The sequence below is a fragment of the Zosterops lateralis genome, assembly GCF_965231275.1.
Source record: "Zosterops lateralis genome assembly, chromosome: 1".
NCBI lineage: Eukaryota > Metazoa > Chordata > Aves > Passeriformes > Zosteropidae > Zosterops > Zosterops lateralis.
Genome location: NC_139762.1, coordinates 20,637,936 through 20,663,482, shown reverse-complemented (window position 1 = coordinate 20,663,482; position 25,547 = coordinate 20,637,936). Strand labels below are relative to the sequence as shown.

The 25,547-nt window shown below is 34.8% G+C and overlaps 1 protein-coding gene across 1 annotated transcript in view; it reads left to right on the top strand.

Moving 5' to 3' along the window:
• MALRD1 (MAM and LDL receptor class A domain containing 1) overlaps positions 1 to 25,547 on the top strand; it is a 239,833-nt gene that overhangs the window by 140,030 nt on the left and 74,256 nt on the right. Inside the window, exons 30-33 of the mRNA XM_083877445.1 lie at positions 9,859 to 9,987; positions 14,623 to 14,784; positions 17,173 to 17,330; positions 23,941 to 24,142. Coding sequence (XP_083733571.1) covers positions 9,859 to 9,987; positions 14,623 to 14,784; positions 17,173 to 17,330; positions 23,941 to 24,142 — 651 coding nt within the window. The remainder of the gene's footprint in view (positions 1 to 9,858; positions 9,988 to 14,622; positions 14,785 to 17,172; positions 17,331 to 23,940; positions 24,143 to 25,547) is intronic.

The following is a 25,547-nucleotide window of genomic DNA, read 5'->3' as shown; positions in this document are numbered from 1 at the left end:
TGATGACAAGAAGGAGCCAGGTCTGACCTTTCTCATACTTGTTGTTATTGACTCTTTACCTTTGTACAACAAACAAGCAAAATACATTTTGCCAGTTTCTCAAAAATAACATTTCCCACCTGACCCAAGCCTGGGGCATTCAGGATAGAGAAAGCACGTCATGTACAGATTGTATTTTTTGCAGCACAGAGTTCACAGTTTTATTGTGTCTGTCGTAACAAAGCTAAAAGTCAGCAAACACAATCTTACTGTGGCCAAACTCAAAAAGAGGAGTAGCATACAAAGCAGAGAGGGAGCAGGGGCTTCTGATCAACAAAATTACTTGATTTACAGCACTTACTCATGTACTGTGTTTGTAGCTGTAGAATTGCTGGGCTAGACATATGACAAGGGTCCTTCAGGACAACTGAAGCTGCATTTGTATTTTTTATTTGGTCTTAGTTTATTGAACTAAAATCTTACATATTGTGAGTATCCTGGATGTGTTAATTACATTAACAGTGGAATATAACATGCACAGAAAAAAAATAGGAGATTGAAGATAATTAAAACTTAAAAACAGGTTTAAAATAAACATAATGGAGTAGAAATGAGAATGACTTAAATTGCATGGGGAAAATAATTGAATATTTAGCGGCTTCTCAGTAGAGAGAATTTAGTGGTGAAAACTAATGTAAGAGGAATTCTGGAGCTTTCAAGTATTTTAGGATAGCAGACTGTCCTTTTGGAAGCCGCTGAATGGTATTCCTGGAACATGGTTTACAATAAAATAATTGCCTCTTTGTAGAAATTATGAACTCAAGTTGAGACAGTGAAAAGGGAAGAGAGAGAGGCAGCCCATGTGATACATTTATGTGTGAATATTAGATCTGTTTTCTGCAGTATGGTAATATCCAATGGTTATATCATTGTATAATATATCTAAATACTTATTTTATATTACATGTATTTTCCTTCAGTTTGCTTCCATACAGTGTATTATAAGCTGTATACATCACAAGAGTATCTGCACTGAGGTGGATTCTTTGCTCTTCATTTGCATGCTGTGATGTACATAGCTCATTTTATATGAGGATTTTCGACTGATTAAGAGAATAATTTCACTATTTCCTTTTAAAAATTAATTTGTCAACAGCTTCTATACATAGAATATTATAGAATACTACAAATTACTCTATTTATTATTACCTGACCTTCTGAGGCCCTTTCCTTCAAGGCTCATTTTCCTCAGGTCTCATTAGTTTCTATGGAGGTGAAGAATGAGAAGAAATTGTGGGTTTATTAGAAATATGAGCTCTAGGAAATATTGTCAAGATAGAATGAAACAAAGATATAAAAGAGTCTTATCAGTTGGTTTTGAGAAGATAAGAAATATACTGGCAACAAAAATAGGTTAAGTTCCAAATCTGATACATTTTATTTTACAGGTTAAATTAAAAAAAAATACAAAAAATAGTGAAGTTACATCACAGCTAGGAAAAAAATTGTTCTTAAATTAACAGATATATTGATTTTTTTTTCACTTTCTTATACAATAATTCTTTATACAACTTTATTGAGACTATTTTACCTGAATGGAGCCTATGCTACCTTTACTGTCATAATTTCTTGTGCTTTTTAATAATTGATTTTGACCATGCATTAGGTTATTTGCAAGCTGGGAAAAAAAAAGTTTCCATTTAATGACTCCATTTACCTTCATAAAAATGTAAAATATTTATGAGGGTCATGCAGAATAATTCCTAATGATAAATTTATTTTTTACACTTATGACATTTAACTTCATGATAATGTGGTCTGCTCTCATTAAGGAGCACTTCAAGTGTTATTGATCTGCTTTCCCAGCTGATGGTTCACTGTCATATAGTAGTGAATCAAGAGCACAATTCCTCAGGCATGCTGTTACCAGAAGTCTGACTTTTGTGAGTCTATAATTTTAAAGAAAAGGAATTTTGTATATTCAGATACACAACAGCAAGTGTAAGCACGGACATGAATGTGACTCAGCCACATTATACATACTGATTTTGGCATTGCGGGGGATCACCTGAAAAACTAACAGGGGAAGATAAATGAAAATAAGAGAATCATAACTCTGAATTAAAATTTGAAGGAAATTTCCAGACCATTTTGATATTTAGTTGATTTATATAACTTTTCATAGTCTGGGAATTCAGTGCCATAGAAATCGAGGAATAAGACAGAACCATTACAGCTCCAGTGATGTTTGTCAGCTGATTGTTTGGAATCAGACCCCACCACCTTATCTTCTGATGGTACAATTGTATTTAGTTTTTAAAAGAAAGAGAAGTAAAAAATCCACAATCTATTAATAGGAAATAGCTTCACCCAAATGAGCTGAACAGAAAATTTCCTTAAAATATAATAAAGCTTGCTTTCCTGGAGGAAATCTTTTTATTTCCCTTTCTCCTCATACATTTGCATTCCTCCTCACCTACTGTTTATGGCAAAAACCATAGGTGAAGGTACTGAAATCCTTTGAACAACTTTACTTCCATGCTCTCATAAACAAGAAGCTTTAAAAGTCTCAGCAGAAAAATCCTTTCTCATTAGAATTCCATCCTAGCTTTGCAGATCAGAGAGACAATAACTAAAACATCCTAGTGTTTGTGTATTTAGGCCAGCTTTTTTATTTTTAAAACAAGACATTATTTCCTTTGAATCCTCAGCTATGTATCATGCAAAGCTTTATGTTTAGTGGAGAATTTAGTTCCTTCTTCTCAAACACTTGAGAGAAGTTCAAGCTCTGATAATAGAAGTATTCAGTACAAATCTGGCCCTGAAGTGAAAGGGAAGGGAGTACAGACAGAGAAAACTGCCAGACCTAAATTAGTCACTAAGGATATTCACTGATGTTCAGACAGAATGTATGCCCAGTTTTTTAATTTTCCTTTTTTTTTTTCCCTGCAAATATTTTAATGATTCATGATGTCTTTCACTTCTTTTTATAAATAGGTCAGTGTCAGGATATTCTGTCTTGGGGCATCAGAATCACCTGGCTAAAATGTCTCAGTAAATGTGCTGAAATCAATTATTAAGTTCTTATTTGTTAGTTTAATATTTGTATTTTTCCTTTACAAAGAAATTATTCTTTGATTTCATGGTGAGCTGTCAGTTTAAAATTTTCTGCTACATATTGAATCTTCTTCATTACAGAGAAAGAAAGCTCATTTTGAGAAGTCTAGAAATTTTGGTAGCTTAAACTTAATTTGGCTTAGTGTAACTTACATTAACATAAATGTGCTTTACCATTTGAGGGAAAATGTTACTGAACTCAGATCTCATTACACTCAGCAGAGGGTGCAGATATGCACAATTTGGTTCTAGACAAGAAATAATCTCCCTTTTAGCAATGTGAAGATCAGGCACAGATGCCTTTCAGAGGACATCCCTTCCACATGCCCTTGTAGGAAGGACTCAGTGAGGAAGGCAGCGTGCTAAGGACAGATGTGGAGGAAATTCAGGCTCCCTCAACCCAACTTGCCAGGGCTGCCAGTTATGCTGGGGGAAGACAAGAATTCCTGCACAAGTCCTGTTATGCAGAAATTCTTAAACTGCATTGAATATTAAGGCTTTCTAGAAATGTTTGAAAAATACAAATTAATTTTATGAAAGGGGCAAATATGGTACAGTCCGGATTCAGGGAAAGAATTGCATTTGATAACTTAAAAAAAAAAAGAACTTTAAAAATTGAATAAAAGGGAAATATGGCACCATCTTGAAAACCACAGAATTGTCTCAGTTTTACTGCATTGTCCGGAAGTCATTGACACATTCTGTAAACTAGGATTTCTGTTTCTGCTTATGTAAAAAATACATGAGCTAAAACAAAAGACTTGTTCACCATCTTTTTGCAGCTCTCAGAGATGTATTAGGAATACCACAGATTTTGAATATGAGAAACAATAAATAACTTTTACCTCATTTTCCATGAAGAAACCTCAGTGGCATTTTAAGTTTCTGTTTATCTCACGGGAAACTTTTGAAGAAGAGCTACTGACTCTAAAGATAATTTGGTTTGCTAGCACATGGCCGTAAACTCAGATTTTTGCATAAAATTAAAATCTCATCATTTTGATATTTCACATATTTCTTACTCTTCATATCCAATGGCAGGTTTTTGACTCTACTTATTTAGAATGGGCCACAAGAGAAGGTTTTTTATGGCTACTAAAATGTACAGGGTAGAGGTGAAGGGACTTTCTATCTTTTTTTAACTTACAATCCTTGTCTGTAAAAGGTGGTACTAGAAAAATGACCCCTGTCCCAGCCTGAGTTCATTTTCATGTAAAATGACCCTAGAAAGTAGAGTATAAGTACCCTTCCAGTACAGCCAAACTGCATGTAACCCATCATACACCTCCGTGCTAGGTGACACCCAAGATGAATTTCACATCTGACAGCAATTCTGCAGAGACAGGGAGAGAACTCAGCTGAGGAAGTGTCTCCTTGTAGCAGATAATTGCAGCTTGCACTATGTGCTCTACTCCATTGGTCTGCCACAACAACCCCTGTGGACCACATTAGGACAAGTCCATGTTAAAAAATAAAATACTCATATGAAATACTTCAAAGGTATCTGTGATAACTGCAGAGTGCTGTGATTGAGTAGTTTTGATTGATTCTTCATCACAGTGGAAACAAGAGTTTGACAGTCACTTTTAGTGTAGATATCATTGAAAAGCTCTAAAAATAATCTATCCATCTGAACTTTCTGAAGTGCAATGTCACTCTACACTGGAATTAGGATAGAGGACAGACAGGGAGGGGGAAAAGGACCAAGCAGAGATCTTGTGTCAAATTGTTTCAGGAAACACATTTATCTGGTTGAACATGTTCATAATTACTGGGAAATAGGATTTTCTGCAAAAGTATCTCATCATTTCTGTTTTATATCCACTTCTCCCTTTGTTTTACTGCCTGCAGATTCTAAAGAGATAAAGCCTAGAACAACCAGACCCTCACTACTCAGTCCTCAGTGCTTCTCCCTCATGTGTCCTTTGGTATTAAGCAAAATATGGTAGATCCCTATATAAGAGTACTATGAGTATGAGATCCTTATCCTGCTGATACACTGTATGCCAAAAGCTGGTCTTTCAGTCCTTATCAAATACAAAAGCTTCTGTCCTTGTGTCCTGTGGATTTATATACTCCATGATATCAGCACTAGAAGTTAAAGAGAATTTTCTTATCTTTTGTATTTCTTAAGCCAGAGCCAGTTCTGCATTTCCAGAACTATAAATAATTTTTTTATTCTTCGAGGTTATCGGGGACCTTAGGCACAGTACTTCTTGCTTTGAACAGGTTTGGGAAGTCCTTTGGCAGAATTTTGTATCTACAAGTCAGAGTCTCTCCTAAGAGTCAATATAATTTGTTAGATCTACTGTTTATGCTGGAGTCAAAACATATCTTTGAATTAAATCTGGCCTTTTGAGTGATATATTCCGTGAGGAGAATTGTCTATGGTTTTAAAATTATAAAAACCCTTATTTGAAATTATATCTAGCTTGCTTGAGCAGAAACTTTTCATCTAGTTTTCCTCGCAGTAGATTTCCAAGGTCATCCATGGAGAGGGGCGTAATTGATGAATTTGCTAATACAATTCTAATGTTCTATAAAAACTCATGCAGAAAAGAGTACTGAGCAATTGAGGTAAGCAAATGAAAAACTTGATGAAAATTGTGTTTCATAATTTCTGAATCTCAGAGTACAGTTGAGTAATGAAATCTTCCAGGAATGTGTATTTCATAAATTCCAGTTTAAACAGAGGGTGAAACTCAAAAATTAATTTTCCTTTAATTGAATAATATTTTCAATAAGATGTTTTAAATGTTTTTAAAAACTTTGGTTATTCCTGTATCTCAAGTGTTGTGAAAGAGGGGAGAGAAGTTAAACAAAAAATATAAAGAAATTAATTTTCAACTTTATTTTGAAAACATTTTTACTCAGGAAGGACAGTAATTTCTAAAACGACAAACAGTGGGGGAAAGGGCTCATTTCAATTGAATGTACATTGTATGTTATGTTTCATTTCATACTGCTGACATGCTTGTGTTGTACTGTTGGGTGAGTGCCTGTGTTTCTTCTGGAGAGCAGAAATGAGACTCTTGTTAAACAGCAGCTCGGTGCATTTGAACTTGAGGTACACCATGATTTCCAAAATAGCTCAAGGTCTTATTCACTGCAGCCTTTAGGAACCATAATAATTTTTGATTCACTCTATGCTTTTCAAAAGCACACAGCACTGGCCAAACACAGCCTGTAGCAACCTGTCCAGTGTTGTAGTACTAGAGCATTTCTTCCTGTGTGATCAAATACTTCTTTTGTGATAAGTATTTTAAACATTTATTCTGTGTCACCAAATCTATGATATTTAGTACTATCTATTGAACTTAAATATTATTCTTAATGGCCTTATCCATTTTGTTGCAAACAATAAAGATCTGCAGCCTATAGAACTGATATTTGATCTGTCTGGTTCTTTCTGTGATTTAAGATGAAATGGATATCCAAGGAATATTTACATCTTACAAAGCATTGGTACAAGTAAGCTCTTGTACTCAGAGAGTCAGAGAAATAGTCGCTGACTTATTGCTGTCCTCTAGTTGTAAAATTCAAGGAAACAAGTATGGTTTTGTGAGGTCTTTCATAGTCAGGCCTTTCCTAGTAATTGCGAAAAAAAAGGTCTCAGTTAATAATGTTTTATTTATCAGCTATCTCCAAATGAATCTTGTCATGTCTATAAATTCTGTGTCCATTATGTCCGTATGGAAGACTATGTTATATAGTCTTCCATAGATAACATATACTGGAGATGGGTATAAAATAAATACAGCTGCAGCTGGTGTTGTATCCACAACAGGGTCACAATTTATTTGTGCATGATGTGCACCTGTATCTTGCATGCTTTCTACAAACACGCACAGGCATCCATCCTTTCTAGGGAAGATCTTTGCTGGTATTCTGAGAATTGCATTGGCCAGAACAAAAGATGTAGAAAGGAAAGCAAGTGTATGTAAATGCAAGTTCTGTGGCAACCATCATTAATATGTTTATTTTGTAGGGTTTGGTGATCTAGAAGCCAAGACAGCTCTGTTGGCCTCTTAAAAACTACTTAGAAGATTATATGGCTCTTTGCTGCATCAATACAAAATTGTACTTAACTGAGAAGTGATATCTTGTATATGCTTTTTCCTTTTCAAGTACTGCCATTTCATTTGGTGAAGGGATTTGCATAACATGCAGTCATTAGCTACTACTTTGTCTAAAATATGTTTTGAGCTAGTTTCTTGTGGCCTCCTGGCTTTTTGGAAAAGCTGCAATTCTGAGGGAAAAATGAAATAAATGGGCACACAGTAAAATATTATCATTTTTCCATATCATAACAATAGTTTGGTTTTGGTTGTTGGTTTGTTTTTAATTTATAAAAATCTAATTCCTAAGTAAGGAATATACTTTAATGCAAGGGGAAAAAGTGATTTATAAGGATATATGTGCTGCTGCCAGATAACTTTGACCTATGAGAAAATAAATGCTATTCCACTGATTCTTGTTAATCTAGCTATTTCTATACTGATCTAAAAGTTGGTTGCTATCATAAGATATTCAATTCTTATCTTTGCTTGTGTTTTATATTCTATATTATTTTATTTTGGTTTGGGGTGATTTTTTTGCTCTCTCTATAATATTTTATTTCTGGGAAAGGAATGGATAGTGCTTTTTTGACCTGCAACATATCTTATATAGTATTCAGATCCCTCCGATTTTTGGGCTAACTGGAGGAGAAGGAAGATCAAAAAATAATGAAAAACAAAAGTAATTCACCCAAGAAATGTCTAAAAGTGCTGGAAATTAATAAATTGAGTTGGAGCTTCAGTTCTCATTGAAAAAACTAAAACCAAACAGCTGCCACTCCCTACCACCTATTTTTGTAGCTCTGATCCATTCCTCTATCACTCATGCTATGTCTGTAGACCAACACTCCATACCTGTAAGGATATTTTTCATTATGTAAAATTATATTTAGAGCTGAATGCACTTTTAATTTTTCAGTTTAGGGGTTAAACCAAATATTTGGAAGAAGGTCAGGTCAAAAAACATTTAAGGCTTTTTCATTAAGTCCAGGATACTTTCTGGTCAACAGTTTTCTCAAATTACAATGAAATGTTTTCTTTTTATTTTGAACATCATAGCTCTCTGCAAATTTTTCATAGCATGTTCAGAAATGAGGTTAATACATATCAAAAGCATTTCAAATCCCTGTAATTTCTCTCATTCCCATTTTGTGAAAAATGCATATTTGAGGATATTTAATTTTTTTACACCTCTGGCATTTCCATGCATGGCATCAGCTCATTCTTTTTTCTCAAGAGTTGCCTCCTCTGCTAATGGCTCTCTGCAATATGGATTTTCTGTAAAAAGCAGCCATAGCTTTTCATGTATTTAAGGCATTCATGACAATTTGCTTTTGGTGTGGATCCCCTGACACTAATCAGATCAAACGGACAGTGAAAAATTAAAATAAATAAACAAACAAATAAATAAACAAGACAGATATCAATTTGGAAAGATTTTGTGTGCGTGTGTGTGTGTTTGTCAGTGCACAGGGGCTTCTGTATTTCAAAGCCAAAAATTTAAGTATTGCGGTTCTGCAAGTAACTGAAGTTAGCAGCGATTTTTTTCCCTTCTTTTTTGTACTATTCATTTAAAATATATAGATTATATTTTAATGCTATATTGTCACTCCATTTAAGATTTCTTTGAGTATATGTTGAAACTATACCAAAACTTTAGTTCTCTTTTTCTATTCTGCTTCAATGAGAATGCACTCATAGTACCACTATTCAAGGAGATTAATATCCTGACAACAATAACAACTTCTCTGGAAATATGGGCCTGCACAAAAGTAAATATCATGGTGTTCTGATCACACTGTGTTTAACCATATGCCACATTTTAGTCATGTTTGAAGGAAAAAAATGAAACCCATTACAATGAATACAGTCAAACTAAATTCTCCTAAATGTCTTTTTGCAGAACTTGAAGCTCTAGACTGAAAGGCAATCTAAGGTTATCAGAGTGATTTTGAAGTGTTGCATTTGGGGTTATCAGAACTGTTTCAATTACTGTTGGCTGAAATTATGCACACAGTGCACCGAACTAAAAAATAACTTACATAACTTCTTTTATAGTCCTACAGTCCAGGGATGGCTGAATCTCAGTACTCTGGATTTGAACCTAATGTTTTATATGCGAGCTACTAAGTTACTCTCGTTTTATGAGATGATTTTCCCTCACCTTCAGAGATGAACACAAATTGCTGTAAAAGAGATTTGTATATTAAATACCATAAGAGAAATTTCTCAGTAGTTCACACAATCAGAGCAGCAGTTCGTCTAAACTCTTCAAAAAAAAGGTTGAATGTCTTATAAAGGCTCTAAAGGTTTATTTATTACGCAAATGTTTATAACAGTGATTTTTGTCTGTTTAGAATGTCATTTTCAAAAAAATATAATTACAAGCAGAATAAAGCCTGTCTACTTTTCAACAGCTAACAGAACCCTTTTCTATAAAATATCCACAACAAAAAAATAAGGGAAACAGTTATGTTGATGCTGAATTGAATTTTCTTCCAGCAAAACATCCAAACTTTGAAGCTCTGGGCAAGGCAAATACAGCAGTCTCAAAATATATAATGCAACATTAAAAGAGTGAGACTAAATAACATCTGTTGGAAGCAATAAAACCGTAAAGCCATGATGTATAATAGTTAACAAATTAAAAAGAGTATCATTTGATTTCATTGCAATATTGATTTAAATGTCCTGTTGGTTTCAGTTGGAGAGAATCCCAGGGAATGCCCTGCCCTCACTGATTTTGTGTGTGGGAATAAGGATTGCATAGAGTCTCAGTTCATATGTGACTATAAACCAGACTGTGAAGACCTATCAGATGAAGCTGACTGCAGTAAGTATCTCTTTGTGTTAATCTAATCTTCAGTTAAAATTATAAACTTAAATTCTGTAGCATAATTTAGATGAGCTCCTAAAGATGATTCACTCAGAAGATGATCACAAGCAGGTTGCTTTCTCTCCAGGTTGAAAGGTCTGATATTCTCCCATCCTCAGAGATGTTTTCTGCAAAAGTATTCAAGTGTGGTTTACTTGCAAAAGTGTAACTAACTAAAGCCAAAGGTTAAAAACTGAAAAAAATCCCAAAAAGGCCAAAACCAGCTTAAGGGTTAAAAACACACATGAGGAATAAAATCAATGAGTTACAATAAAAATAAACTCTGAGAAAAAATGTAAGCTTGTTTATTAATGTAAAAAAGATGTTGAAAGGAAATATCAATGTTGAATGGAAAAGCTAAGCAAGCAAATTTATGTACAATAACATTTAGGCATGATTCTGCCACAAAATGTGAATATTTAAAAATAAGCTTGTCTTTCCTTTCAAAATAATTTTGCCTTTGTGATCTGAGTGGTGTGAGTACAGTTTCATTCATTGTTCTTGCTTCTACCTCAGAGCTCTGAAAATATTTTGTTGTCATTTCTCTATTACAGAACATCTGGAAAAAATGAGTCTGTTTATATTTGTTTAAGTCCTAATGAATACCGAGACACAATTTTTCTGAAGGTATTCTTTGCTGAGGCTGATTGAGATGGAAGGACACAGCTCCATTTAAAAATCTGGATCAAGTTAATGGGCTTTCCAATGCAGGCCTGAAACTCAGAAGCAGTGAAACATTGTGCCCTTGTTCCTGCTCCATATCTTTATTTATTTACAATTACGGTCTGGACTGGAAATTTGAAGTCGGAAGATCAAGTAGTCCATATATGCAGCTCACTAATCAGTCTAATTCTTAATCTTTGAGCTGGAGGGTCAAACTCTGCCATAATGCAGGTATGCTCAAAAGTAAACTTGATAGATAAAGTAAAGGAATCCATACATCAATTCGATGTTCATTCTTTGTGAAAGTAAAAATATTTCATTAAAATAAGCCAATATTTTGTGATCCCTTGAAAATCAAGGGCCTTTTTCTTGCATTGGTTGCTACATGCTCCACTGGACAGGACTACAAAAGTAATGACCCTTTATTGGATGATGCACATTATAATGTTTTTACCAGGCTGCAGACTTACTTACTAAATAAGATGCTAAAATGTCACCATAGGAGATTTAACTTTGAGTTTCTCCCGTTCATAAAAGTAAATAGCAATTCTGAAGCATAAAAGCTGAAGATAGTGTCACTATTTCTGATCTCTACCTCTTGTAGTACTTTGTGTTGCAGTGAACTTGGTGAATCATATTCATGGAAATGAATTTACATTAAATAATAACTTAAAAATAATAAGTTTTTAAAAGTAGACTCCAAGATAGATTTTAAACAGCTGACCTGTATTTTTTGTATAAAGTTTTAAACTTTTTTCAGGAGTTAGGCAAAGTAAGTGCAGCAAAATACTCTGTAAACTCACCCTTGTAAGATTTTTCAGGCATAACAGATACACACTAAATTTGAATTACTGCCCAAAGTGAACTGTTCAGTAAAGATATTCAGAAAATTATGGAGAAACTTGATTTATTCTCTAAATATTGCTAGAGAATATGGTAACTTCCTTGTTGGAGGGTGTTGTTCTGTGTTTTCTGGAAGGACTCTTTTCTTAGTCAGATAATAGATTGGAACATTTCAGACCATAAATTATCTTGAATCAGAGTAAAGCAATTCAGTCTTTGCTACACTGAAGAAAAGCTTTTCCAAGGGGAGAAAAAAAAAATTCTGATATTCACTCTATAAAAAGACTGAAATACCTTTTTATTGTAGATGGAAAAGCCATAGATACATGAAAATATTTTCATCAGTCTTTAGTCTTGCTGTCTCTACCGAAGTGTAATGCATAGATACAGTAATCTGGCATTCAGAATACTCAGATAAGCCTCAGGTATAATAATTCCCTGTCTGCTCTATTTTAGTTCCAACAAATGATGGATATTAAGATAAACACACTTTTTCCCTGAATATATATCTTATAGATGGAAATAAACAATATTAAAGGGCACATAATGCCTTCTAGATATGGAAACCTGATTTTTTTTTTTTTAAATGAAAAGACAACAGAAGCTGCTTAATCAGAAAAGAAAGTACAACAGGCACAGAGAAATCCCTTCATAGCCTAACCTGCCCCATCACAAGTGGTTATGGCCACATTTGTCTGCAGTTTTCTCCTTTGCACTGAGATCAAGGTCTGAGCTTATTTCACATTCTACTATAGTTTTATACAAGTGTGACTCCAAAGAAGTAAATGGACCATAATCTACTCAGCAGCAATTCCTGTATGCAGGATTTACAACAGGACCTGTATGAAATGAGCTGCATCCACACAGGCTGATGGACTTTTCTTTAATAAACTCGTGGAAATTACTTACTCTGTGTTTCATTCATTCCAGTCAGGCAATCTTGCAAAATTTTGATTCTCTTTCTGTATATTGCTGGAAGTATCGAGGTGAAAAAACCACACATGAAAGCAGTTTCAATTTTCATGAATTCCAGCCAACTATACACACAGACTTGATTAATAGCAAACCTCAGTGTTGATAAACCAACTAGAGGAGTGCTTGAATTATTGAAATAAAAGCCATTTTTCCAATAAATGGAGCAATCTTCATCTCCTGGCTTTTAAATAGGGTATGCTTACCCATAAAAAAAGCCACCCAGCAGGTGCAGACAGGCCACGTGGCTTTGTCAACACAGCAAGTACTATTCATAAATATTTATTAATAATTGCCTTCTGAATGCACCATTAGTATATTAGGGTAAAAACCCTGAAATTTGGTATTGTATTGTATTGTTACTAGTGTAAATCCTAAATGGATTTGGACTTTGATCTTGTTAGAGATGCACAAGAAAATGTACTTTTTTTTTTTAATAGTGAGTTCCCTTTGCTCTACCTGTGTGTGAGGTTGTTTATTGTTGGATTTAGGCTTTTATTAGGCTTACATGATGTTTGTAATACCCTGCCAATGCAGATGCTCACTGCATTTGACCAGCACTAGCAAAATCACAGCAGGGTTGAGGTGGAAAGGCACCTCTAAACATCGTTTAATTCAACCTCCTGCTTCAAACAACAATTCACTGCAATAGGCTGCACAGGGCTCTGCCACACAGGACTTGAATACCTGCAAAAGTGGAGACCCCAAAATTTATCTGGGCATCTTATGTCAGTGTTTTACCAGTTAGAGAAGGTTTTAATTTTAGCCTTAAAAATTGCTTCCTCTATTTGTGCCTGTTGTCCTGACACTGGGCACCACGGAGGAGAGTCAGTCTTTTTCTTCTTTAAACCACCCCAGAAAGTGTCTCTATACACTGAAAAAAATCCAACTGAGCATTCTCATCTCTAGCCTGTACAGTCTCAGATCCCTCAGTCTGTGTTCAGGAGACACTTCAGTCCTTGCAGTACAGTAGGTACATTACAGGACAGTGCAAATTCTATCCCTAGCATTCAGGATCTTGATCCAGTGACTATGCTATTTTGGATCAAGATTATACATATTTTAAGATATTTGTCTTATACATTTAATTAAGGTGACACTTTTTTTTACAGAGAACAAAGCTCCACAGGGTTACAGAGTGTGTGCAGACCTTGGTCATAAGCAGTTTTATGATGATATTTTCAGAAAGAATTGCCTCAGTTTTTATTTTAGAATCAAAGTAGAAAATAGGAAAAAAAACCCAAAAGAGATTACTAGGAGGTAATTAAATTTATTATTTTTATCTATATCCTTTATACCCAGGGAATGATAAATAAATAGCTGTATTTTAATATTGCAGAATATTTCTAGGTCAAAGAACATAGTCTAAATCCTCAAACCTGTTATGAACAGTCACATTCAGACCTTATCTCAAATGTGTGGCAGGTTATGATGTTCACTGTTGCAGTCTGTAACACTTTTTGGAAGTCTCCTCACAGGTGTGATCCGCACTCACACTTGGCAATTGTGTAGCTGCCTCTGCTTTATAACTAGTGAAAAGATGTTTTGGAGCCAACAGAAGAGATTGTGGTGCTGCTTGATTCATCTGTACTACACCATTTCTATAATTTTGTTGATTAATTACTTTTCCAAAGTAACCTGAAGCAGCAGAGGCAGAGGTAGAAATGGGCAGTTTAACTCAGATCTCCTGAATTTAGTCAATGACTGACATAATCACTGGAACATCTCTCTCATCATAAAGCTGCTGTCAGACATTATATTCACAAGGCCAACATATGCTTGTGAAATATGCCACTGTGGAAGGGCAGTCCAGTTTTACTAGGTAATTGTCTGGAAATCATTCTTTCCGTTTACCTTGGACAAGAAATAAATTTGGTGAAGTCATTGGTTTGTCATGGACATTTATCTGTAATAAAGTTTATACTTACTCTTAGAGTGAAGAATGAGTTTTTCCTTTCCTCATTAACTATCACATATTATCTATGCCCATGTAAGGAATTCAGGGAATCACAGTGTTAGCCATACAGAATCCTTTCCATTTCCATATTTAGTGTGCACACTATAGCACTTTTATGTAGAGCTGGCATAATAATTTACTTTTTGCTGTATTTTCAGGTTACTACACAAGTATTCCTGGAAGCTGTAACTTTGAAACACACGATCAAGAATGGACAACTGTATGTGGATTAACACAAGACACTAGTGATGATTTTGACTGGAATATCAGCAACAGTGCCGTCATAGGGCAAACAGATCCTCATACTGACCACACACCAGGTACTGTGTACTGCAGCCATGTGTACTGCATCACTTCTGGGAAAATAAAATATTCACTGAATTAAAAAAAAAAAACACCCACAAAATTTGTAGATTTGTGCCAAGAGAACAGCACATCTCATTGTGATTTGAACCATTCATGGGAATGATTCAAAGCTGTGCCAGGAAAGGTTCAGACTGGATATTAGGAAGCATTTCTCTACCAATAGGGAGACCAAACACTGGAACAGGCTTCCTAGGGGTTTTCAGTACCCCCAGCCTTTCAGTGTTTAGGGGCATTTGGACAATGCCTTTAACAATTGCTTTATCTTGGGCAGCCCTGAACTGATGACCCAGTTAGACTAGATGATCATTTTAGGTCTCTTCCAACTCTATATTCACTTCATTCCACTCTAATAACATATTTCAGCTACATGATGTCAGCTTCTGACATTAAAAGATGAATTCTCTGGAATCCTAACTGGCTGTAGTAATACTCTTCTCCTTGTCAATATTTTAAATAATCTACTTTTCCTGGAGCGTGTTACCATTCTAATGAATTTTAGAAAAACATGCAATCATATGCAGGATGAGGAGCAAAGTGTGTGGGTGTGTGTGAAATGCTTGAGGCTCCTACCTTGATTTAACTTTTCTCCCTGACATTGGCTTGCCAGAAATGTTGTTATAGAAGTTCTTCCCAAGATATTTCTGACAAATTGCTGCCACAATCCCTGTTGATTGTCAGGAGAATGAAACATATTGATAGGCAATTACAGTAATCTGTGTTAGGTAGTAAGCATAATTATATATTGTATTACATAAATATTAAATAATATATTCTTTATCTTATACAATATATCTGGGTGGGGTATTAATTTCCATCACATATATACCAATCTCTATTTGAGAAGTAGTTAACTTTCTTTCCAGAAGCCTTAATGGTTAGAGTCCCTATCTTAATTTCCATCTAATCAGCAAAGTGTAGTTAGTATTCAACCTAGAAGTACCAACATTTTTACTGTTTTTCTCTTGGGTTTGATAGAATCATCATCTCCAGGTTTTGACTCTTTTTTTTTTTGTATTTTATGTTTTCAAAATCAATAGAGACTCCTTATCATGGGTGGCTATAGCCATTTCTGTCCAACTTGTTTATCCTCCCTTTTCCTTTATTCTGCACCTGCTGCAGAGCTGCTCACCTGAACGCGAGGGAACAGCTTATCTACCACAAATCACAGTTTTTGCAGACATTCCTACTATTTTATGTTGCAGGCTGTAAATCTGGAAGTGCATTCCTCTTGGAAAGGGACAGGACAGACAAGGTAGAGGTAGAAACTATTACAGCTATTCCAGGCAAGCTGTTTCTTGCAAATAAGTAGTTTGACTTGCTTCCTTGCTGTTACTTTGATGCAATGCGATTACAAAACAATGACTAGCCCCTGGCTTTTTAAGGAGATTTTGTGTGTTTTTCTACTTCAGTTTCTGTCTTTTAATTAGTTCTTTGTTTCTGTGAAATTACCCAGCAATTGTAAGAAAAACAAAGTTGATAAAAAGTGAAGCAAAAGGAAAACAAAATTAGAGCAAAGTGTTTACAAAATTATCCAGATTTTTAATTTGCTTTTAAATTACCCAGGCAAGATATATTCAGTCTAGCTGCAGAGGAATTGCTTGTCAGAATTGCCAACAGTCCGTAATACTTAGAAATATCTTACAGTCCATCAGGCTTAGGTTGGATATTAGGAAAAGGTTCTTCTCCCAGAGGGTGGCTGAGCACTGAAACAGCTCCCCAGGGAAGTGATCACAGCACCAACCTGACAGAGCTCAAGAAGTGTTTGGACAATGCTCTCAGGCACAAGGTGTGACTCTCAGGGTGTCCTGTGCACAGACAGGAGTTGGACTTTGATGATCCTTGCCCTTTTCTTCCAGAACATTCTATGATTCGGTCTAGCACAAGGGACATCTAGGACAAGAAACATCTTTTTATACTGAAAGAGGAGAGACTTACATTACAAATCAGGAAGCTAGAAAGAAATTCTTTACTCAGAAGGCAGTGAGACACTGGAAAAATTTGTGCAGAAGCTGTGGATGTTCCAACCTTGGAAGTGTTCAAGGCCAGGCTGGTTGTGTTTTGAGAAGCCTGATGCAGTGGGTAGCATCCCTGCCCATGGCATGGGGTTGGAACTAGGGCCTGATTTTTAAGGACCCTTCCAACCCAAGCTATTCTGAAATTCTATGAAATACACAAAGCATCAGCAAGGAACATCATATATGGTATATATGTATGTAGTAAAAAGAAAAAAAAAAAAATACTGATATCTCTGTTCATAAAAATGCTTCTAAACTAAAGCATAAAATAGTATTGGAAAACTCTAATTTTTTTTTTTTTTTTTTTTTTTTTTTTTTTTTTTTAAGGTAAAGGACAGAGTTTTTTGTATGTCAACTCATCCACCCAGAAGGAGGGAAACAGAGCAAGGATAATTACCACCAAGTTCTTCCCAGCTAGTCTTGGGGTCTGTAGAGTTCGCTTCTGGTTCTGGATGTTTGCTTCTAGGCAAACAGGAGTCTTAAAGGTAAAAGCCCTTTAATAATACCCTAAAGGTATTATGCCCTACATTATGGCATAATAATACTTGCTTTAGTACTATTTACAGTTTTGTGTCTAGCATTACCAAAATCTCAGGAATTTATGTTAACAATACTTAATCACAACTTATTGCAGTTACACCTATATACAAATCTTCTCCTGACATCAAGTGAAAATTCTGCTTTAGTTTTAGTTCCACTTGAAGTCCTTTAACTTCATATGTAAGAATTAATACTGCACATTTGACTAGCATACTAAAACTTACCCAATACCAGCACAGTTCTATGCAGAATTTACTCTAACATCAAATAGAGGCAATTTCTAATCTTTAGTGGTCTAAATCAAATGTTTTAAAAATATTAATGTAACCATGCATGAAAGGTGCTTTATTAAAGCAATTGGAAATAAGGTATTTAACTGTTTTAACAATTTTAGCCCAAGCTTCCATGAAACTGTCATCTTGCTGTTCCCCAAACATCCTTAAGAAGTGCACTTTTGGTTGTTAAATAATCCAGTAACAGTCCAAGGAGGGATGTGACCCCTTGGCAAACAACTCACTTCATGTGACTCACTGAATAAATATGTTGCACACTTCCTTTTTAAGTGACCTGAGAGAGACTCCTATCTGTGAGGTTTGTTAAATTTTGAAAATACAGATTATGTTAATTTTTTAGTCCATGACAGAATAAAAATTAGTCCATGTTAAAAGTGAACAAAAATATTTTTGTAGTCTTGGACATTGAAATAAGTCAGGAAGTTTTTACCACTGTTTTCTTCACTGGAAAAGATTATCGTAGCACTGTTCCATAGGATTATAGTGAAATTAGGCAGGAAGGGCCTCAGGTCCAACTTCTTGCCCCAAGCAGAGTCAGCTACAAGACAATGCTGGGTGGCTCAGGAATTTACCCAGTCTTGAAAATGTCCATAAATAGAGACTACTCAGCCTCTAGGGGCAACTTATGCTACTGGTAAATTCTCCACCTTCTTCTCCTTCCATCCAGCCCAAGGATAATGTTGCCCTTCATTCTATATCTTTTCTTATCTGTAGCACTTAGTTTATTACTCTGAGTATTGCCATAAATTTACTTATTGATAAAAAACCCCCTGTATTTCATGAAGTCCATATAAGCAGCACTAAAAACCAAACATAAATTCCCTTTTTTTTATCTGTTGATAGCTGAAACACTGTGAGATTATCTATGATTAACTATCTGTTTAAATTCAGGTATCCCAGACTTTACAGCATGCAAGATTGATGATGAGACCCTTTGAAGGAGCTTTTGAATGTTTTCAAGCATCACAGAACACTTAGCATTTGTGAATAAGGAGATGTGTGTGGCCTATGTGTGAGTTAGTAGGCTGACAGCCAGAGCCTGCTTTTTAATTGTTTTTGGTTTTTTTCTCTTTTTAAGCAGACTAGTTTAATTTACTCTCATTGCCTCAATTTCATACAGAATTGTCTGACTTCCACATACAAAAAAAGTTTGCTGTTTATGGCTTTGCTGCATGTACTTTTTATGTAGAAATGTATTCAAAACAGACTGAAGTATTCAGCAAGGAATATCATCCCATCACAGAAACAATTTACTTCTGTGGACATTTTGCTCTTTTCTATCAAACTAATAAGCTATTTCAGTATCAACTGTTGCTCTTATTAAATCAAGAATATAAATTAACTGTACCCATTCAAGTGAAAAAGAAAGCTTAAAAAGAACAAAAAAGAAAAGCAATAAAATCAACAGCCCAAAACTTCTAAAACAGCTCTGTGAAGATTTTTTTTTTTCAGTTTGCACTGGAGGTGAAAGAAGTCAAACTGTAATAGGAAGTTTGAATAATGTGCCAGAATATAATAACATCAGTACAAAAGCTGATATAGTTCTTATCTGAAAGACAGCTATTTGGTCGAGTCTGAATTTTTTAAAAAATCAAAGGACTGCAGATATAGGACATACTGAGATGTGTGATTAAAATGACATACAAGGAATGGGTAAAAGAAAGATAAAAATGAACATTGTAATGGTATAGGAAATAGACGTGGTAGAACTACACAAAATAATGTGAAGTTGTGGGAACAATCCTATTCTTACTCAGAAAAGGAACTAGTCACTGAGGAAAGGGAAAAAGGAACTAGAAATGCTTCTATTCTGTATTCGCAATGCACATTTCAATTGCACAATTCCATTGTCATAAACTCTGTAATTTGTTCATAGGGAAACCAAAAGTCTGGGCTATTATTATTTTTAGAAAAGACACAATGTTTGCAGAAAGTCTTGCACTAACAAAATAGATGCTATTTAAAAGAGATCTGAATATTCCTGCTTTAAGCAATCATTAACCAGCAGGAGAAAAAAATCACTTCGCAATGATTAAGAACAAACCCACTAGCTTTCCTCAGAAGTATTTGGTAAGAGTCTTTGAAAGGGGAACTTTCCAGCACTAAATACAAGCCTTTTCTAATATATCAATTAATATGCTCTGGGCAAAAATACCTCTTAATACAAACAAATCTTGTGGTATTATGCAGTAAATGTGAATTTAAAAAAAAAAACCTCTCACATTTATCTTTACATTTTTATGACTACATTGTTGAATTTAATGGTGTAAGAGAGTAGTTTCAGCAAAAAATGAATGTAGTTTTTACATCTGTTTCATTCCAACGGAAATTCTATTGATCATCTGCTAGTTAGGCTGAAACACTCAGTGTTTATTATGCTTCTCTGCCCATTTACCTCAGGACAGTCTGCCATGCTCATACAGTGGAGAATTAAAACTGAAATTAATTACTGATGTGATAGTACAGCTGATACATCCATTTTCTGCCTTGGTATTTGTTGATACTAACAGAACTGATTTATAGTAAATTTTCGTATAAGACAGGTCAATTTTATTCAAAAACCTAAATATTTTATTGTTTCAAACTAATGTTTAGGCAAAAATTTTATTACTTTAAACAAAGGTTTAGAGGAATAAAGAGAAAAGAGGTAATGATTTTTTTAAGTGCTTCCCTATTGAGACAATGAAATATGATACAGTTTTATAATCTGATTTGTGGACTTCAGAGCAACAATTTAAGTTTGTCTCTGATGGGACTTCAGTCCAAGGAAGACATGCAACGATGACTGCTGAGGAACGTGAAGAGCTCAAAGGCATGATCTTAAAAATGTAAAGCAGAAAACATAGCATCATTATTCACTGGAGTCAATGGAAATTTTCCTCAGCTGACACAAGTCTCTGGTGCCTAATGAAGTGAAAATACAGGTTCTCTTTCTCAAGATTTTCCTGTTTCCTCAGCCGGCAATTAAAGACTCTAAGTTGTCAATGCTGGGAGAATACATCTCTTATTATGCGCCCTTCAGACGTGCATTGGTTTCTTATTTATTTCGCAATTCAGGTGGAATGTAGTACCTTCCAGCATTCCAACTGCTAGATTCAGGCAAGATCAGGAAGATAATACATCATATTGAAAAATCAGGATGAGGGTACAGGATAGCCATGAGTTGTAACTGCTGATTAACAAATAGAAAATGTTTTTTTTTCATTTTATGACCATAAAAAGTACTTTCCCTATCCTCAAAATGAAATAGAAGCTGAAAAAAGAATTCACAAGTTTTTAACACACAGGATATTCTGTGGAGAATTAGAACTAAGTCATGACTTTAAGGCAGTAAATAGGATTTTCTAAAGAATGTTGTTCTCTGTGGATCAGCTAGATCAGTATTAGGCTGGAGAGAACAATCTTATCAGGCTGATAAATACAGAGTTGTTCAATGGGATTTTGCTACAACTTGTTTGGTTGTTTTGAGGGGGTTTTGGGTTTGGGGGTTGTTTTTTTTTTCATTTGGGATTTGTTGTTGTTGTTGTTGTTTTTTATTTGATGGTTGCTTTTCTTCCATTATATACCATACAGTGGGATTCATCTTGCTAGCTTTTTTATCTTGCACATCTTACGTTGTTTTCACCACCAGGCTAGCTTGTCCACTTTAGATAGGATGCTGTGCAGGAAGGTGGTGCTGGAGGTATTAAGCCCCACAGAGTTGTACACTTCCAGGGCTTTAAGGAGATCTTATCCATGAAAATTTGCTCAACATTTCATGTGCTGTATATGCTTACACAGGCTAGCAAAAGTCTTGTATACACTTGAGGTACTTCCTGATCCAGAAGATGCTCAGACACTGCATTACATGGGTAGCCCCAGGAAAGATGTTCACTTTCACTGGGCACAACCTCAGAGATAATAAGACCTGTACCCTCTGGTAAAGGAATAGAGTCCTTGGGCTTCCCACTTTTCTGAACTCTCCTTTTATCTTGTTTGACTTAGCATGCATTTTCAGTTATGTGCTATTCTTCTAGAAATTTCATCTAACTTTTTTAGAAGATGTTTAAGAACACAGACCCTTTCCTGGCATAGCTGTGGAGAAAAAAAGGTTTAGAGAACTCAGGTATTCAGGAGTACTTTGGCAAGTAGTGGGGTTGAAGCATCACCCCAGGAGGATACATGACAAATGAAGCAGAACTGGGAGTTCAACAGAGATTTCCAGTGTACTAGTTTAGAGATTCATACTAAATTAAACCAGTTTCCTCAATTAGTTATGTGATTGTTATACATCAGGTTTAAACTTTAGTCAAACCTAACTGAAAACAGAGTAGAATAAATTACCGTAACATGTTATTTAGTCCATTAGTAATTACATATCTGCACACCCTTACTCTATGGTAAATGTAAGTTAAATCTCAAAGAAAAGAAAAACAAGGCATGTGAGATGACTTTGTAACTATGTGAACAGGAGCTGATGTCATCAAAATGTCCCACTTAAGACCCAGTTTGACTTGCTGCCATTCCTGGCCAGTGAACATACAGCAGTGACTGGTTTATTGTTTGTACTGAGCTTGAGCCGCAGGGTTGATCTGTATGTGCACAGAATTGGTCCTTTCTGCATTTGGGACCAGACTTTGTACGGACACAATTAAATTTCTCTGTACATAGACAGACCTGTTCAAGCAATTATTGTACCTTGAAATTTTTAGTATGAGAAACTTCTCTTACTAACCTGACCAAAAGAATTGGAAAAAAAAAAAATCTGGCTTTAACCAATGGGACAATCTTTGAGTATCCTGTAAGAAAGATGCTAGTATAGTCTTCAAATGTTTTGGATTTTTCCCACTTCTCCAATAGCTATTTGCACAGCTGTGAGACTTAACAATGAGATATAATGAAAGGGACAGTACCTCAATATTTACCTTCCAAAAGTAAATATCAATGCTAATAGCTAAAACTATGCTAACATTGTTATATGCTGTAAAACTCCAGATCTTCAAGATTGTCATATTCCATGATTGGTCAAATAGTGAATGGTTCCAGAAATACCTATAGGTGTTTAACATTGTCCTAATCTCACATGAAGGGTTTCTCTAGTCAAGGGTTTCAACTTATTAAAACCTCAGAGCCTGGTAATGTGAAAAACTGTCACACACAGTTTTTAATTTTACTTTATGGGTTGAGACATGTCTTTCTTCTCAACACCTGTCCTTTCAGCCCTACAAGAGGTATACTTTTAGGAAGACAGTGACAAGATATTGCTGTTACATAGTCCAGTAACCAAAGATCAGGCTTGACAAAATTTGGTCTGGATTTGAATTACTCTCTGTTGGTATTCTTTCTTGCTCCCTTACTTCAAAAATAAAATAACTTGCAAGAGTTTTCATATATATTTTAATCAGTAAACCAATTTCTACAAAATATGTGGGATTTAGGGTACCATTTGGGTTTTAGCTTATTTGTCCCACCATGTGGACTGGGAGAATCAAAGGTATTGAATTACACACATCCTTACCATGGATATACGTTCATAACTTTCTTGGGCCTCAGGGTTTCTGTTCCATTATTAAACTGGGGCATTCATTGACAACATGAACCTACAGGTCACTGGAAAATTAGTTCAAGAGAATTATGTTTCTAAAGAAGAGGATATTGATTATAATATTCAGTCCCTTTAAGGAATAGTTATCATCTGGAATGGTTAGAATATGCTTGCTTTCTTTATTTTTTTTTTTTTTTTCAATAACTTCCTGTGACTATCTCAAACTCTGTATCATAAATTTCTTGTACCAGATGACAGACTTAAATCTCTGTTTCCTAAGTTTTTTATTTGTATCTCTAAAATCTTCACTCAGTCTCACTATAAGGAGCTCGCCTTTTAGAGATGAAAGGACAGCTCAAGATCCATCTCAGTCTTTTATCAATTTTTAAATTAATTTCAGGGTTTTACTCATTATGTTCTATATGTCAGACTGAGACTGTTTGTAGATTTTGCAATTAGTGATTCTATTAGCAGCTCTTTTTTCTTTTTTTTCTTTTTTTTTTTTTTTTTTTTTTTTTCACAGTAGCTTTAAATTTGAAGCTGAACTAGCATTAGCAAAAGTATTTGGTAACATTTGGTCATCACCAATATGAAGTGGATGAGAGTGTATCTAGGAGGGATGGTGCTCCCCAGGCAGGGAGTAGTTCACTGCTGCACTTGAGCTATGTTACCCTCCCAAGCTGCTCTCCTGTTGCTTAATGCTGATTCATCTGCATTTCTCTGGGGATCTATCCACAGGTATACACAGTTGAAGAACATGGAACAGATATCCTTATGTGGTCCTCTACTAGAAATGAAGAAAACAAATGGATGTATGGAAATGTAGTTCTCTCCAGTAACAGCCTTTTCAGAGTTGCCTTTGAAGCTGAAGTGGGCTGGAGTCAACCCACAGAATTTGCTCTTGATGATATTTCTTTCACCCCAGAATGCATTGATGGAGGTATGCTATTACACAAATATATATCATACATTTTATTTTCTCTTTGCAGAGGGCAAGGAAAATCTGGCATTTCATATTTCAATGTATATCCTAGTTACAAAATCTGCATATTTTCTATTTCTCATGGTTGATAGAAGGCAGTTTTGTGTTTTAGCTAGAAATTGAACATACGAATAATTATAACAACTCAGAATATTACTGGAACTGAGGGCCTGAACCATAGTTGAGGAGAATTTACTGCTGCTCCACTATATTGGTTTTCTCCTGTATGAAAAAGTCAGAGAAGACATTAGTTTGGGATCAATGAGTTTTATGAATATCAAAGTAGTTCACAATTATTTTCAAAGAAAGTTGTTAGGTTTTTATCTTCACTCTCTTCATAAAATAGAAATGTATACCACATTTGCCTCACTAACATTTTCTTTGAGTATTTACGATCTCACTTCTACACAAGTACTTGATCTATGTAGAAAAAGAATATGAATGTCTTAAAATGCCCTGTTTTTTCTGTGAGAAAAGCAGTGGTTTACTCTGAAAACAAAGTGCAGCACACGATACCATATCATAAGAAGAAGGACAGTATACATGCAAATGCAGATTCTGATAGAAATATCAGCATTCTGATAGAAATATCAGAACTTAATGACTAAGGGACAACTAGGGATTATTATAGTTACATAAATGCCAATATGATGATTATAAAATCTTCTTTGATAACTTTTCGTTCTATTAATACCGCTCCTGTTGTTCAGATAGGACAGCCTATGTATGACCTAGTTGTCATGCTGTTCAAGAAACTTTTTCTTTTATTATTTCTATTGTGATAAGCACCTCCTGGAGGAATTAAACACATGCTGATTAAAGCTTCAAGTGAACTAATATGTTCATGCAAGTGACATTTGTTCAGACTCAAGCTGAATAAGGGTTTTGTTTATTTTCTCTAAATAGGCTCAGGCAAATAATATTTTGGAATGTAATTCAATGAGCTGCAGACTATGTGCATAAACAGGCCTTTGTTCTACCCATATTACGCTAATCACCTTTTTTAACCATATCTTAAGAATTACATAGGCAGTTTCATGCATAGTATATCATAATAGGGAAATTTTCAAATTTATATTTTAAGTACTTGTAATTCTGAAATAATAATAACTACAGAAATAAACTAATTTTAATAGAGCAGCATTTTATAATTACTTTAATTTTCTTCAGAGATTTTCCAGTTGAAGAATACTTCAAAATATCTAACTTGTATCACAACCTGTTGCTCTTACAAATGTGATATATCAGAAGTTTGGCCTTCTGATATATCAGAAAGAAAAGAAAATTAAAATATAAAAGAAAAAAATTTTGGAGTTATATTGGTTACTTATAATTTGTTGAATAAGTCAAGAACTCATACCTT